The following is a 15,353-nucleotide window of genomic DNA, read 5'->3' on the forward strand; positions in this document are numbered from 1 at the left end:
TGTTTACTGGAAGTTTACTAGTTCTTATTTTAATTTCTTACATTTCAGACACCCTGATGAAGATTTTCTTCTAAAAAGCCACTGTGATTAGCTAAAGAAAATATGTTGTTCTGCCAAAAATGTGTATATCTAGCTGTAATTATTCCAGCAGTGCTCAAATAAATGCGTCATTAAAACATTCAGAGTCAACAGACCTTACATTTAAATGGGCAAGGTCCATCAAGACATTTGTGAATCAGAACATATTATCTTTAAGTTGTTACTTTACACCATTTCGTGGATAATTACATACTGCTGAAAGCAGACGATGGCCGAATATGTAAAATCCTCCCCCGATCGCGCCAACAAAAACACCATCTGGATGTTCTGATTTGCATCACAGACAGTAAGGCACGGTCTTTTCCCTCATAGTATGTTTGTGCAGCCTGTCCACCCTGTGGGGATCTGCCGGGTACTTTTACCCCTAAACTAAAATGAGTGTAATAGGTTCGTTCAGCACGTGCCCGTCTTGAGTTTAATACAGTTAGCACACCTACACTTTTCATCTGCCAGCATGAGCAGCAGTGCCTCATAGGTTTATCTGCAGTACTTATTTGAATTATCGATACTGACCACCATGTCTATGTATTCTGTAAGACTAAAGTTGGCAGAGGAACACTAAGAAAATGTGCCACATGTCAACCTTACCGAGTCTAGTTTAGTTTGCAGTGAAGAAAAACCCTGAAAACAAGTTTTCACATTTGTGAGGTGATGAGTGACAATAATTCCTTGTAGGTTTGTTCTTATTGGAAACTTTATGTCTTTTCAAAATAGTTTTCTATTAGTTTTGTGCAGATCACCTAATTGGTAAATCGATGAGAAAGTATTGATTCTATTGAAAACTCCATCATAGCACATGGAAACAAAAAAAGTCAACTTTAAATGGTTAGCATGGTGGCGTCTGTAGCTTTCCCTTATCGAAAACGGAGCCTCAGTTTTCCAAAAGGTTAGTCCTTATTTCCAAATCCAACATGTTATATTATAAATACAATTTGAAGCTCAACACTAGAAAACAGAGAAAACTCGCTGTAAGACACTTAGCCTTCCTGTTATTCGCTAAATATCTTGATCTCCTGCACCCTGAATGAACTGTAGACATGTTTCCTTTTTAAAATCCTTCTTACATATTTGATTTTATTTCTAAACACCTCAGTTATACTCAGAACAGCTAACTTTGAGTCTTATTTGCTTGTGTAAAAACAACAAAGAATGTTAGCAGGACCTTAATAGCACTTTATGCTGTTTCCTACTGCCTGATGAAGCTGAAAATAGTCCATTTCCAGTCTGCCACTGGTTTCTTGGTGCATCTCTACTTAGATCAGTTTGAAATAATTTAGTATGATATAGAAAAAATGCTTTGAAACTAAAATGATTTTCTAAAAACATCTAACAAAGATTTCAGGTTAAGTAGTGTACAAGCAAGGATTTGAACTAAATTGTACCTGATAAGGAGGATATCGGTAAGTATGAGGCAGACAACAATATGAGAAGAAAGTGCTCTTAATGTAGCAGAAACAGCCCCCACCCTAACCAGCTTTGTTTCCACTAAAGAATATCGCAGGGTGGAGTAACACACCCACTTCCCTTCAGCTGTGCTGACCAACACTTTGCAACGAATGGAAGCTTTCCCTTCATTTTTTCAGGGTAATTAACCTTCTCGTAATCTCTTCAGACGTTTCACGCCCCGCAACAGGAAACGACCAAGCTCAACAGGAAGTACAGCCTGACAGAGAGGTGAGCCGCTCACTTTGGAAACTTCTTACATCACACTTTTTTATTAAGCATTTCTGTGTGTGGGAGTCTTTCTGAGACAGCAGCACAGACACACACCTGCTCCGTCTCTGCTCCAGTGGGCCTCCAGAGACATTAGGTGCGGGCGGGCCATTGTGCACCGGCAGGTGGAAAGCCCACTTAGTCATGGCTGGCTGTGATTTGGCTCTAATGAGCTCTAAGTGTATGAGGGCAATCATCCATGCTCAAGACGTGACCACAGCGATATGTAGTTGGATGTATGGAAACATGTAAGAGATGGGGTAAAAAAGGCATCAGTGTGGCCTCCGCTTATATCTGACCTAAGATGACCTGGCTCAGTGAGCAGGGCATGCAGAAAAGGAAACAAATGTTGGAACTTTTACTGTAACTTAGTTTCTTCTTTGGAATGTCTTTTCAAGAAAAAAGGCAATTTACAATTTTTAGGTTTTTAATTTCAGTTTTATTTTTTTATTCAATTTAGTTTATTTATTTTGTGCCAATTCACAACACATGTCGTCTCAAGGCATTTCACAACAGTCAAGTACATACATTCCAATTAGTCCTAATCATTGAACAGTGCAGTCAGATTCAGTTATTTATTCAAATTGGATAAAACGTTTTTCTATCTAAGGAAACCAAGCAGATCGCATCCAGTCAGTGACTTGCAGCATTCACTCCTCCCGGATGAACATGTAGAGACAGTGGACATTCCCTGGCGTTGACTTTGCAGCAATCCCTCATACTGAGCATGCATGTAGCGACAGTGGAGAGGAAAAACTCCCTTTTAACAGGAAGAAACCTCCAGCAGAACCAGGCTCAGTGTGAGCGGCCATCTGCCACGACCGACTGGGGGTTTGAGAGAACAGAGCAGAGACACAAAGAAGCACTGATCCAGGAGTCCTTTCTATGGGAAGGAAAAGTAAATGTTAGTGGATGTAGCTCCTTTAGTTGTTTCACCTAGAAAGAAAGAACAGATAAACTCTGACCCAGTTTTCAAGGTTAGAGTCTGAAAGAGAGCACATAGAGTTAGTTACAGTAAAAGCTCAGTCAGTAGCTATGTCTAGGAGAGAGAAAGGGTTAAACATTAAAAGACAGGGTCATGTGGATCATCGGTAGAGGGTGAGCATTAAGTTGTTGCCAGCAGAAGCTCGGACGATTCCCCTCTCCAGAAAGATGTCACAGGCAGACACAGAGTCAGGCCAGGTGTAGCTTCTAGGAAGAGAAAAGAGGGAGAACATACAGTTAGAAGCTGAAATAACAGCAAATAATGCAAAATTGGAGAGTAGTGTGAGAATGTAGCGAAGAGGGTGAAAGTGGTTGTTATGTCCTCCAGCAGCCTAAGCCTATAGCAGCATAACTACAGAGATAGTTTCAGTTCAGATTGTTTAGTTAAACGGCGCTTATTTACAACAATGTCGTCACAATTAATTAATTATGTATTTTTTTCTTTATTTTAAATCAGTCCTTAAATGTGAGCAATGTATACAATAAGTACATATTTGTTCCAATAAATGAAACATACAAGGCCTTGCAAAAGCATCCATAGACCTTAGTTTTTTTTTTTTCTCATTTTGTCAAGTTACAAACCTACCAAGACTTGACTGGCCACCTAAACTAACAGGCTGGGTGAAGAGAGACTTACTTAAAGAAACCCTTGGTTACTCTGGAAGAGCTGCAGAGATCCCCAGCTAAAATGGGAGAATCTGGTTAAAAGACTATTAATTGTAAACTCCACAAATCTGGTCTTTATGAAAGGGCAGCTTTTTAACAAAGCCATTGTGTATGAGTTTGAGCTGGTTTGCAAAGAAAAACGGGCAAAGATTTCAGTTTGTGGATGTGCAAAGATGATGCAGATATACCAAAAACGACTTGCAGACGTAACTGCAGCTAAAGTTGGACCTGGTATGCGGCTGAATGCAAACACAGCCCATTGGTAGAATATGTGGGAAACCATATTTCATTTCCCTTCCACTTCTCAGTTATCCACTATTGGTGTTGGTCTGTCACATAAAATCCCAGTAAAATAAACAAAGTGAAGGAATGAATTTGAAAAACTGAAAACATTGAAGGGGTATGAATTCTTTGCAAGGCACTCCATTAATTGTTAATATTTTATATCCCACCCAAACATCCTTTTTGGTAAACTTGCATTTTAAATGAAATAATAAATGAATCCAAATAACCTCCCTTCCACATCAGAGACTACTCAAGCTGGAGACGAGAGTCCAGGCCACCACAGACCATCCATCAGCAACAGCATCACCATCATCAGGCTCTTTGGGACTCCAGACGGCCTGCCAGTCGCACCGATGACCGAGATGGCTACACCATCAGTCCCCCGCCAGCGCCCCTTTATCTTCGAGGACGAGCCATGTCTGAAAATGACCTGCGCTTCGAAAGCAGCCACCGCTGGTCGCCCTCCATTTATGCCGCTGCAAGCCAGACCCTGAGTGAGATGGAGGAGGGAGGAGTTCCAACATGCGGAGATGGGCAAAGAAAGAAGAAAACCCCTCCTCCACCGAGACCACCGCCCCCCAAATGGGAGCAGTTCCATCGCCGACGAGCATCTCACCACACCCTGCTCGCATCCTCCACGTTTGCTGCTCCTCAGTCCATCACATCCTCTTTCAACAGCACAGAGGGACACTACTCAGCTCACTCCTCCTCCTACGTCCCTCCACCTGATGCGTCCCGGCAGAGGTCCTACAGCCTGCCCCCAGAGAGGCAGGAAGTGGCAGAGACCTGTTCTCGATGCAGCTGCAGCCGAACTCAAGCTCAGGAGCAGGCATTCCCCCAACCGTCCAACCAAAGTCCAGCTCTATTTCAGGAGCATGCCTTTGCTGTAGCTCCACCCAGCCCAATGTTCTCCAGGAAGGCCTTCAGGCCAGTGGCACCGCCCCATGTTGAGAGGGAGGATGATTTTGGGGCAAAGCCTGTGGCATCTTTACCTCCACCTCCACCAGCGAAGAGCACAGTGAGCAGGTGAGATGAAATCCTGACCCTTTATTAGAGATGACAGGCTCACATCATCTTCCATTTTTTTAGGTAGAGGTATTATGTTCTGTGCAACAGAAACTGACTGTTCTAGCCATGAAGAAATGGTCCCTGATAACCTGCGGTTTTACTTCTCAATATGACTTGGTCTAAAAGCCAATTTAACTAGATTAATACTCAATGAGCTCATTGTTGTCACATCATTGTATTGAAGGTACTGACGTTTCTGAAATGTTATTTCTCTTCCAGTTCATCTGGGATTGATGCAAGCCACAGTTTAGATCACAAACCACAGCCTAGCGTCAGACCTGGAGCGGATTGGGAGACACCTCCATCTCCCAGAGTTCATAGTCCTTCCCCTGGCTTAGAAAATGGCAGAGCCAAAGAGTTTTATCCTAAAGACGCATACTTCAGTCAAATCGGGCTTAATCAGCAGCAGCAGGTGTTTACAAACAGAGACTTCAAGGTTGAAGATCAGCAGAAACACCACGAGCCAGGAACAGACTCTGAAACCACTCTGAGCCCGAGTCCCGCCCACAGCCTGGAGGCTGAGCTGGAGGTCCCCTTAGAGACAGACATTGATGATTTCCAGGAGCTGCCCGCAGAGGACACGCCCATCACCAGTGAGCTGCCATGCTTCGCACAACCCGTCACGGTGCTGGAGACGGATATCGACACGCTGCCTGATCCTGACGCCTCGCCGTCTGCTGAAACTCTTGATGGGAGCAGCTCGCTGGAAGAGGAGGAGCTGGAGCTTTTCCCTCAAAGTGGTGAAGGAGAGTCAGGGACAGATAGCTGGAGAGGAGCCTGTCAATCGGTGGAGCACAACACCAACAGCCTGGACAGGTGATCACATACACCATTTAATCTGTACAAGACCTGTTGCCACTGAGCTTATTCTCCATCCTTTAAGCAGTGCTATGTCCTATTCTTCTCCTGTCCTTCTGTTGTATAGTTTGCTCATTAGAGGTTTTTCATTTGCGGGGAAATTCCTGTTGTTTGTCTTTGAACGCACTCAGCTCACAGAATTCATTGTAGTTTTAGAAATGTGTGTGTTTGTTGTTGTTTTTAACCACATGCATAAATAAACTGTCTGCTCTGTCGGTTCTTCCTGCAGTAGGCAGTCTGGGGCAAGCTCCAGCTCCTATTACCACACATCAGCAGCCAAGGCTCAGCTGCTGTCCCAGATGAAGGACTTTACCGACAGCAGAGAGAAGCACGAGGATGACGAGCTCACCTACAAGGTAGACCCAGACAACCAAACTTCATTTTGAACCGGTATTGGGGGTTTTTTGTCGGGGAGAAATTATCGTACAACGAAGAGCTCCAGTGAATTTCAAAAACAAGATCTGGGTTCACAAATTTGATTTTCTCAAACCTGAATAGGATCAAATTTATACATCCCATTACTTAAATCTCTAAGCATGTTGCACCTCAACCACATTCTTTTTGGAGCTACAAACAACCCTTTGACCTAATTCTGGCTGAATCTTTGATCGAAGGAAACAAAGAACAACTAGAAATAGAAATGAAAGACCTAATTTAAATTGGTTCCTGATTGGTTCCAGTGAGGCTATCTGTTCTAAAACCAGATCTGGTGTGTATTTGGGATCACTGGGCTGCTCAGGTTTCAACCATCTAGCTGTTGATTGAAGTGAATTTGGAGGTAGTCCTACTTCTTCATTATTCCAGTCACACTATGACTGGCATTAAAACAGCCCCAAAGCATGATGCTGCCACTACCATGGTTGACAGTTTGTATAGTAAGTTGGATTCATTATGTCACTGTTTGCGCAGTGCACTTGTTCCACCAAATGCAAAACAACCCCACAACATGATACAGCCACCACCATACTATATAGTTGGTACAATGTTCTCAGGTTTGAAAGCTACCTTACTTCAAACACACGTTTTGTCACTGCAGTCGAAAAGCTCAATCTTTATCTTTTGTGACCATAAAAAATTTCCTCAGAAGGAACTTTGATTTGACCATATGGGGTTCTGTTTAAGGATGTCGATTATGGAGCAGGACCTTCTGCCCTGTCAGTACCCTCTCAGATGTAAAACTGGCATCATGGTGAACACTGAGGCTGGTGTTTTACCCAAATATTAGTGAGGGTGAATGTGTAAATACAGGGGTTGGACAATGAAACTGAAACACCTGTCATTTTAGTGTGGAAGGTTTCATGGCTAAATTGGACCAGCCTGGTAGCCAGTCTTCATTGATTGTACATTGCACCAGTAAGAGCAGAGTGTGAAGGTTCAATTAGCAGGGTAAGAGCACAGTTTTACTCAAAATATTGAAATGCACACAACATTATGGGTGACATACCAGAGTTCAAAAGAGGACAAATTGTTGGTGCACGTCTTGCTGGCGCATCTGTGACCAAGACAGCAAGTCTTTGTGATGTATCAAGAGCCACGGTATCCAGGGTAATGTCAGCATACCACCAAGAAGGATGAACCACATCCAACAGGATTAACTGTGGACGCAAGAGGAAGCTGTCTGAAAGGGATGTTCGGGTGCTAACCCGGATTGTATCCAAAAAACATAAAACCACGGCTGCCCAAATCACGGCAGAATTAAATGGGCACCTCAACTCTCCTGTTTCCACCAGAACTGTCCGTCGGGAGCTCCACAGGGTCAATATACACGGCCGGGCTGCTATAGCCAAACCTTTGGTCACTCATGCCAATGCCAAACGTCGGTTTCAATGGTGCAAGGAGCGCAAATCTTGGGCTGTGGACAATGTGAAACATATATTGTTCTCTGATGAGTCCACCTTTACTGTTTTCCCCACATCCGGGAGAGTTACGGTGTGGAGAAGCCCCAAAGAAGCATACCACCCAGACTGTTGCATGCCCAGAGTGAAGCATGGGGGTGGATCAGTGATGGTTTGGGCTGCCATATCATGGCATTCCCTTGGCTCAATACTTGGGCTAGATGGGCGCGTCACTGCCAAGGACTACCGAACCATTCTTGAGGACCATGTGCATCCAATGGTTCAAACATTGTATCCTGAAGGCGGTGCCGTGTATCAGGATGACAATGCACCAATACACACAGCAAGACTGGTGAAAGATTGGTTTGATGAACATGAAAGTGAAGTTGAACATCTCCCATGGCCTGCACAGTCACCAGATCTAAATATTATTGAGCCACTTTGGGGTGTTTTGGAGGAGCGAGTCAGGAAACGTTTTCCTCCACCAGTATCACGTAGTGACCTGGCCACTATCCTGCAAGAAGAATGGCTTAAAATCCCTCTGACCACTGTGCAGGACTTGTATATGTCATTCCCAAGATGAATTGATGCTGTATTGGCCACAAAAGGAGGCCCTACACCATACTAATAAATTATTGTGGTCTAAAACCAGGTGTTTCAGTTTCATTGTCCAACCCCTGTATTTGAGCCTGTATGTATAATTTTAAGCATTTGTGGATTAGAGAAATTCCACAATAAATGTAAACTTGTTCACTGATTTCTTGTTTTTGAAGCTCATTGAAGTTATTTGTTGCTTAAACAGTCCACCTGAAAAAAGAAGGGTTCAAATAAACTATTAAAAGCCTTGGATGAGTGAGTGAACATTTCACCAGCGCTGTACATATTACTCTTAACAGTGATGATGCAGTACTGTCAGAATTTGCGTTGCTTTAGTTTTCTCGCTGCGAGCTGAAACAGTTGTTGCTGTCTTGTGCAGAAGCAGCTGATGGAGAGCCTCCGTAAGAAGCTGGGAGTGTTGAGGGAGGCTCAGAAGGGACTGCAGGAGGACATCAGAGCCAACGCACAGCTGGGAGACGAGGTGGACACAAATTCTGTTGATTCTTCTTGATGGGACTTTTTTATGTTTTGTGTTTACAATCAACTTTTCCTAAATAAGCTCAGCAGTTAGGCTGTAAATCAGATTATGAGGTCAGACATTGGATTGCATGTGGTGTCAAAATACCAGATCTTGCCATGGAGGAATTTCCATTATTTAAAAAATACTTTTAATTTGATGCTAGCAAAAACTTTGAGATTGGGAAAGTAAGGGAAACAGTGGAAAAGGGGCATTTCCTGGGACAGTTTTTACAACTGTTTAGGTTAAATCAGGGTTCCTATGCAGTCTGAAAAGGATCGAAAAATACTGAAATGGGTTTAGGTATTTTCCAGGTCTGGATTCTTATAAAATAAGACTTTATTTCTCATCTTACGGTTTAAATTGTATCCATTTATCTGTCCCTCCATCAATCTATCTGTTCATTCTTCATCTAGAATCTGTCCAACAATCCATTCATCCACCTATTCGGTTAAAAGAACAATTTGTGAGGGTAAGAAGCTCGAGTAAGTCTTGGAAAGTGTGATGTTCTAGATCATATTTGCTCCATCTGTGTTCAACCTTCATTGGATATCTGTACATGTTTTAGGCCAAGTCAGCATCTCAAATTTGCTGTGCTCCTCGAAACATTCTTCAGAACATTTTGCGAAGTGTTATCTGTCTGAGGATATCAGTAGTCAACCACCTCCTCAGTCTGTACTTTAAATCCTTCAGGTGGAGAACATGGTGGTGTCGGTGTGTAAGCCCAACGAGGTGGACAAGTACCGCATGTTCATCGGCGACCTGGACAAGGTGGTCAGCTTGATGCTGTCTCTGTCTGGGAGGCTCCTCAGAGTGGAGACCACGCTGGACACGCTGGACCCAGAGACAGAGCACCAGGACAGGGTGAGGAAAATAAACATCTGCATATAGAAGCAGAAATAGAATGTTGAATAATGGAGAGTCATTTTACTTAAAGATGTCTTTAAGAACATGTGAAAATGAGATTTTAAAGATAATTATGCATTATTATTTAAAATGAGATGAGTGCATCCTAATTTAATCCCTCCATCCTGTCTGCCCTGTAGCTCCCCCTGCTGGAAAAGAAACGTCAGCTCATGAGGCAGCTGTCAGAGGCTCAGGACTTGAAGGACCACGTCGATCGCCGAGAGCAAGCCGTCAGCCGGGTTCTGGCCCGCTGCCTCATTCCGGAGCAGCACAGAGACTACAGGTATGCATCAGAGTGGGAATTTATTCCAGTTCTGCTCACTTTTAACCTGAAGAATAAACTATCCTTGAGTACAAAGTTGCATGTTTTTTTGTGTACTTTTTTTTCCCCTCTGCAGCCACTTTGTGAAGATGAAGGCTGCCTTGCTGGTGGAACAGAGACAACTTGAGGACAAGATTCGGCTGGGAGAGGAGCAGCTCAGAGGCCTCAGAGAGAGCCTGGGCCTGGGCCTGGGCCTGGGAATAGGAATGGGTATTGGAATATCGATGGGATACGGACATTACTGAGCAATAAATAAATTATGAAATAAAGGACAGCACATTCAGTTCAAATCAAGCCCAAAGGGTAGAAGAATGTGTTTTCAAAAACACAATTAAGGACAATACCTTACACATCCATTTTGACAGGTGTATGATGGCACTAAATATGAAGCTGCTGCAGACAGTTAAGCATAAACATAATAATTAAAAACTGTTGAAATAGCAACTGTCTGATAGTAAGAGTTTTCACACACAACCACTGACAAAATTTGAGGTTTCACAAGTTTTATCCTGAGTCCAGAGGTTTTTTTTGGCTGGATGTGAGCTTGTGAAGTAATTTCAAAATGGTCCTACAATCGTTGGAAGACATTGGATTTTTCAGCTCTAAAACAACTCACAACCCTGAAGATGCTTTTACGCAAACACTAAGGAGACAAGAACTGAACTAAGCATCAAAATGGAGACAAGAACTGAATTGAGGATCTAAATGGAGAGGGGACCAACTCAAAGATAGATAACAGTGTTTGTTGCATACTGTTTTCAAGGCAACTACACAGAATTCAAACATTTTGTGCCTTAAACATGTACTGTACAAATAACACATTTTGTTGCCAAAGACATTTTTGCCAGATAACTGTCATTCACTCCTGTTTTGTTTTATATTTAAACCTCTCGGTTCAGAGAACTAGACGAGGGTTTTTCTTGGTGTTTTCTATAACCACACTAATGCCAATGTTTCTCAGTGCCGTTGTCAGTTTGTTAACTGCTAAACATTGATCCTGCAATACATAAACTGTTGCATCAGCCTGTTATTGTATTAATTTGTGTCACATTACTGTACTTTTAGGGAGTTTGACACTCTGTGGACTGACTGTCCATGATGTTTATGTACAGGAGGCAGTAGCGTTTATTATGTATATGGTTTGTATATTGTAGTTTTGATTTTTGAGAACATTCATTGTAAAAGATGAGTGGGAAGACCTGGAAGAGTTGAAGTTTACTGTATATGTTTACGATGAATGAATCCAGAGAGGAGTGAGGTTTGTGTCGCATCAAGTGAAATTTGCAAAGGTATTTTCGGCCATTTGTTGTCCCCTGTAATCACTTAAAAATATGCTAATTTACCTTCACATGGAGACAGATCTGTACATCTTTTAGAAGGCTCTTAGGTGTAAAGTGCAAGGACAATTCCCAAACTTGTACGAACATATTCACATTACTAAACATTTTTTAAAACATTTCTTTAGCAAAATTACTTCACACATAACATAAAATAACATGGCAAAACAAAACGCAAAACAGAGCCAACAATTCACGAACCAGAATATAACATTAACAAATAAAACCATAGCGAAAAGTCTAAACATTTCAAAAATATTAAATATTTTGCGCATCCTTTTTTTGGCCTTTTGAAAGGGTTTTTGTTGCTGTCACGTGTATGCTTTTCTAAATTTTTATGTTTTTTGTCTTCTCAGGCTTCACCATCGTGCCGTTAAAAGCTAGCAACAGGTTAGCTTAGCATACAGAGTTAAATTTATTTCACTGTCTCAACCTATTTATTGTTTTACCACCAAAAATTAGAATAAAAAAATGCTTGTTGTGTTTTCTTCCTGCTCAAAGCATCTTGAAGAATGAAGGCTGCACAGAAAACCACTTGTCATCTATCGGCTAGCTTGTTTTGCTAGCTAAGAACTTTTTGCCTCTTAACAGCTAGCTTTTCAGCTGGGAGTTTAAAATTAACATATACTGACTAAAACTAGTTATAATGTCTAAGATAGACCTCTTTAATATGTAGGTAGGTGGATCTTAATTGTAGCTTTGCCTATTTCCCTGTGTGTGCTACAAGATAAGCTAACAAGCAGGTAAAAGGGAGTATCTGCTGCCACATAGAGCAATGGTCAAAATTCAGTTCTAGCCTATATTATTAAGTCATTGTAAAAAATAACCCGCTTGAAGGTCACAAAGTCTTGAAATTTCAAGAACTTGTAGGTTTTTATGTTTCTGAAAATTTCTGATTGGTGACACTGCACCTAATACCCATAGTGTTAATCTAATTATTATTCATTTAATTTGTCCCACGCTTATACTGCACTACATTTTAACTCGGAAGTTAGAATTTTTGTCCAAGTTGGAAATCTTGAACACTTGCTCCAAAAGTGGAAAACCTGCTCAGATTTTCTGATGTTTCACACCAGCCCAATTTCAAAATCCCAAAACGCTGCCATAAAATGCATAGGTAGCTGCAGTAATTAATTGTTTATTTGTGCTGTGGTTAATTGGAATCTCATTCAGCAAGGTAATTGAATGTATGAAATGCAGAGAGATACATTTTTATCAGCTCATGTTGCTAATGCTTTGTAGCCTGGTCAATGGTCACCACTGTTAGTGAAAACTGATTTTCTGACGTCTATCTGGCATACAGATCATTTGGCTGTGATGGTATTCCCTTATTTTAAACAATGTCGTTTTCTACTATTTTGCTGCTGCCTACTGGGCAATAGCAGCCAGTGTAGGATAAAGTTAAGTACTGTCTCTTTGATTAAAAAGAAGTTTAAAACACTATTTCACTATTTAAAACAAGAGAGGTGGAAAGATTGCGAAGTCAAGTAAACAGACATTGTCTCTATTTCACTGGTTAATTGCTCATAAAGAGAACCTGTTCTATTTAGAAGTAGCTTAAAATGTATTCACAGCTATACCTCTTATCAGCTATGTATACTGGTTTTGTTTTGTTTTTTTGTTCTAAGCAGCCCTAAACCTAAGATTTACGTTGTTTATTGTTGTTACTGTGTATATATTGAATGTTTTCCTGTGCTGTACCAGCCGTTCTCATTGGAAAATTCATTGGAAATATATTGATACTATAAGGACAAACAATGCTTGTTGGACCTGTAAGAAAGAATATTTCTTTTGTTTCTGATTTTTCCTGTAAAATTTTGATTTATTACAAAAAAACTTTTCTGTTACTGCAAAAACGTGTGCGAGGAAATTGTACCATAAATAATAATGATTTTAAACTACCTCCGTGTCTCCTGTGGTAATTTACGCTTTGACGGGTCTCCTAAATGTTCGGAGCTAACGTGGGTGTTTCTCGGGAGAAGCTTGCATTTTACAGATGGGGGATTGTTGGGTAAACACTGCTTGGGGTTATATGGGGGTTGACAAATGATAAGTGGAGTGAGGGGAGTCATTCAGCAGGTCCGTGGGAGCTGGAGAGATTTACCCAAGGGACACATCGAATGGAAATCATGTGTTGATAATACTGATAGTTCTGTCAAGTGAAGTTTCCTGGAAGCAGGGGCTGTTAAACATTATTCAAGTTGTAAAAGCTGAGAAATGAGCGCCAATAGAGGGTCAAAAAGAATATTACAAAACAGTGCTGTAAAATAGTATTTGCCCCCTTGCAGATTTCTTCAGATTTTGCTTTTGTGTCACAGACTGAATACAAAAAGCAGTTTTCAGCTAAAGATTTTATTTATTAAGAGCTAAAAAATGATTCAAAACAACTTGGCCCTTAAGTGAAAAGTAATCACCCCCTAAACCTAATAACTGGTTGGGCTGCAATAGAAGTCAATGTTTGAAATAAATGGCATTATGCTTTTTTTTTTTTTTTTTTTCTTAATGTTTAAGGTCATGTCACAGTATTTGAATTGCATTTAAGTCTGGACTTTCAATAGGCCTCTCAAACTGTCATTGATATTTTGGTTTTTTTTTCTTGAGGAATTCAGAGGTGGACTTGCTGGATCATTGTCCTGCTGCATAACCTAAGTGTGACTGAGCTTAAGGTCATAAACTGAGGGCTGGACATTTTCCTTAAGGATTTACAGGTAAAAAGCAGAGTTCATGGTTCGATCAGTTAAGACAAACCACTAAGGTCCTGCAGCAGCAAAGAAGCACCAGACCATCAGGCTACCACCACCATGTTTGACTGTTGGTGTGATGTTCTGTTTCTACAATGTTGTGTTGGTGTTAGTACAATGTAACGGGACATACACCTACCACATTCTTCAGCTTTTGTCTTGTCAGTACAGAGATAATTTACCGAAAAGTCTTCTTGGTCATCAAGATGTGGTTTGGCAACTGTAAGATAGTTCTTTTTGTTCACATCTGGTTTTGGCACTCTCCCATGGATGCCATTTTCACCCAGTCTCTTTCTTATTGGTGAATCATGAAAACCTATTTTAATTGAGGGAAGAGAGGTCTGCAATGCTTTACATGTGGTTCTGGGTTCTTATGTGACCTCCTGGGTGGGTTCTTTATGGCTCTGTGTCCATTTCCAGACTGAAAGGTCAGTAAATTAGTTTTTCATCAGTTCATGAATTTCTTTAGATCAGAGCATAACATGTTGCTTTTTGTGATCTTTAAACTTTTTGGTGTGAGACAGGTTCTATTTAATTGCTTTCTCTGGCAGTAAAGAGACATGGTTGTGGCTAATGAAAGTCAACTCAGCTTTCCAAAATCACAAGTAATTCATGATTGAACAATGGAGCCAACATCGTCTTCACATAGAGCCAGGTTGGTTTGTATAGCTTTTTTCACTAAGAAATAAAATCACCGTTTGACTCAGGATATGAAAACATGTTTGACCTGGAACATTTAAGTGTGATGAAAAAACTAAATCTGAAGATATCTCTAATATGGAAAATACTTTTTCACAGCACTATTTATCATCCAAAGTCACATAAATCAACCAGCAAGTAGGACAAAAATGATTAAGGATTTTTCTTTTTTTTTTCTCAGTTCAGTTGTGATAATCCTGTTAGGAAGGATGGGTCGGATGTGTGGGGGATAATGCAATTCAAAGAGTTATCACGGCATCTTATAAGAAGTACAATAGAGGAAATACCTACTGGAAACTTTGTAGTCCTTTCTGTATAAAACGCATGGCACAGGATAGTTAAGGAGGTGACCACAAGGTGGCACCCTCCAACAACTAAAATTCTTCTTAGTAGTAGATCATACAGCATGATTGTATATTTTTAAAGGTTCACTTAAGGGTTTTGAGCCTGACTGCAGAAGACTAAGACCCAATCATGCCTGCCTCGGTCAGTGTGGGACTACATTTTTATATGCACGTGTCCCCACGTTTCCATATTTTAGTTTTCCACTTTTTAGTTTCCATGTCCTGTTTTACATTTAGGAACTTGCCAAAATTCTCAGAGCACAAATGTCAAATGAAGAAGAAAGTCGGAAGAGTTGCCACATTCATAACATAGAGCTCCTCTGCTGATAATGCAGCTACTGATGCTGAGAATGTTGATGCTGACCTGGCTGCTATCCAAACC

At 41.1% G+C, this 15,353-nt stretch overlaps 1 protein-coding gene across 5 annotated transcripts in view; it reads left to right on the top strand.

Moving 5' to 3' along the window:
* The window catches only part of shroom4 (shroom family member 4), an 89,096-nt gene extending 76,008 nt beyond the window's left edge, over positions 1-13,088 (top strand). For 4 of the 5 annotated variants that reach the window (XM_047386012.1, XM_047386014.1, XM_047386015.1 and 1 more), the window contains 8 exons: positions 1,712-1,773; positions 3,991-4,773; positions 5,035-5,631; positions 5,903-6,029; positions 8,485-8,586; positions 9,316-9,486; positions 9,669-9,811; positions 9,927-13,088. In XM_047386012.1, coding sequence (XP_047241968.1) covers positions 1,712-1,773; positions 3,991-4,773; positions 5,035-5,631; positions 5,903-6,029; positions 8,485-8,586; positions 9,316-9,486; positions 9,669-9,811; positions 9,927-10,095 — 2,154 coding nt within the window. In that variant the 3' untranslated portion in view covers positions 10,096-13,088. Of the gene's footprint in view, positions 1-1,711; positions 1,774-3,990; positions 4,774-5,034; positions 5,632-5,902; positions 6,030-8,484; positions 8,587-9,038; positions 9,095-9,315; positions 9,487-9,668; positions 9,812-9,926 lie in introns of those variants that run through there. The other variant, XM_047386016.1, reaches the window with a different exon arrangement.
* Positions 13,089-15,353: the final 2,265 nt, after the last annotated feature.

The sequence above is a fragment of the Girardinichthys multiradiatus genome, chromosome 14 (genome assembly GCF_021462225.1).
Source record: "Girardinichthys multiradiatus isolate DD_20200921_A chromosome 14, DD_fGirMul_XY1, whole genome shotgun sequence".
Classification (NCBI taxonomy): domain Eukaryota; kingdom Metazoa; phylum Chordata; class Actinopteri; order Cyprinodontiformes; family Goodeidae; genus Girardinichthys; species Girardinichthys multiradiatus.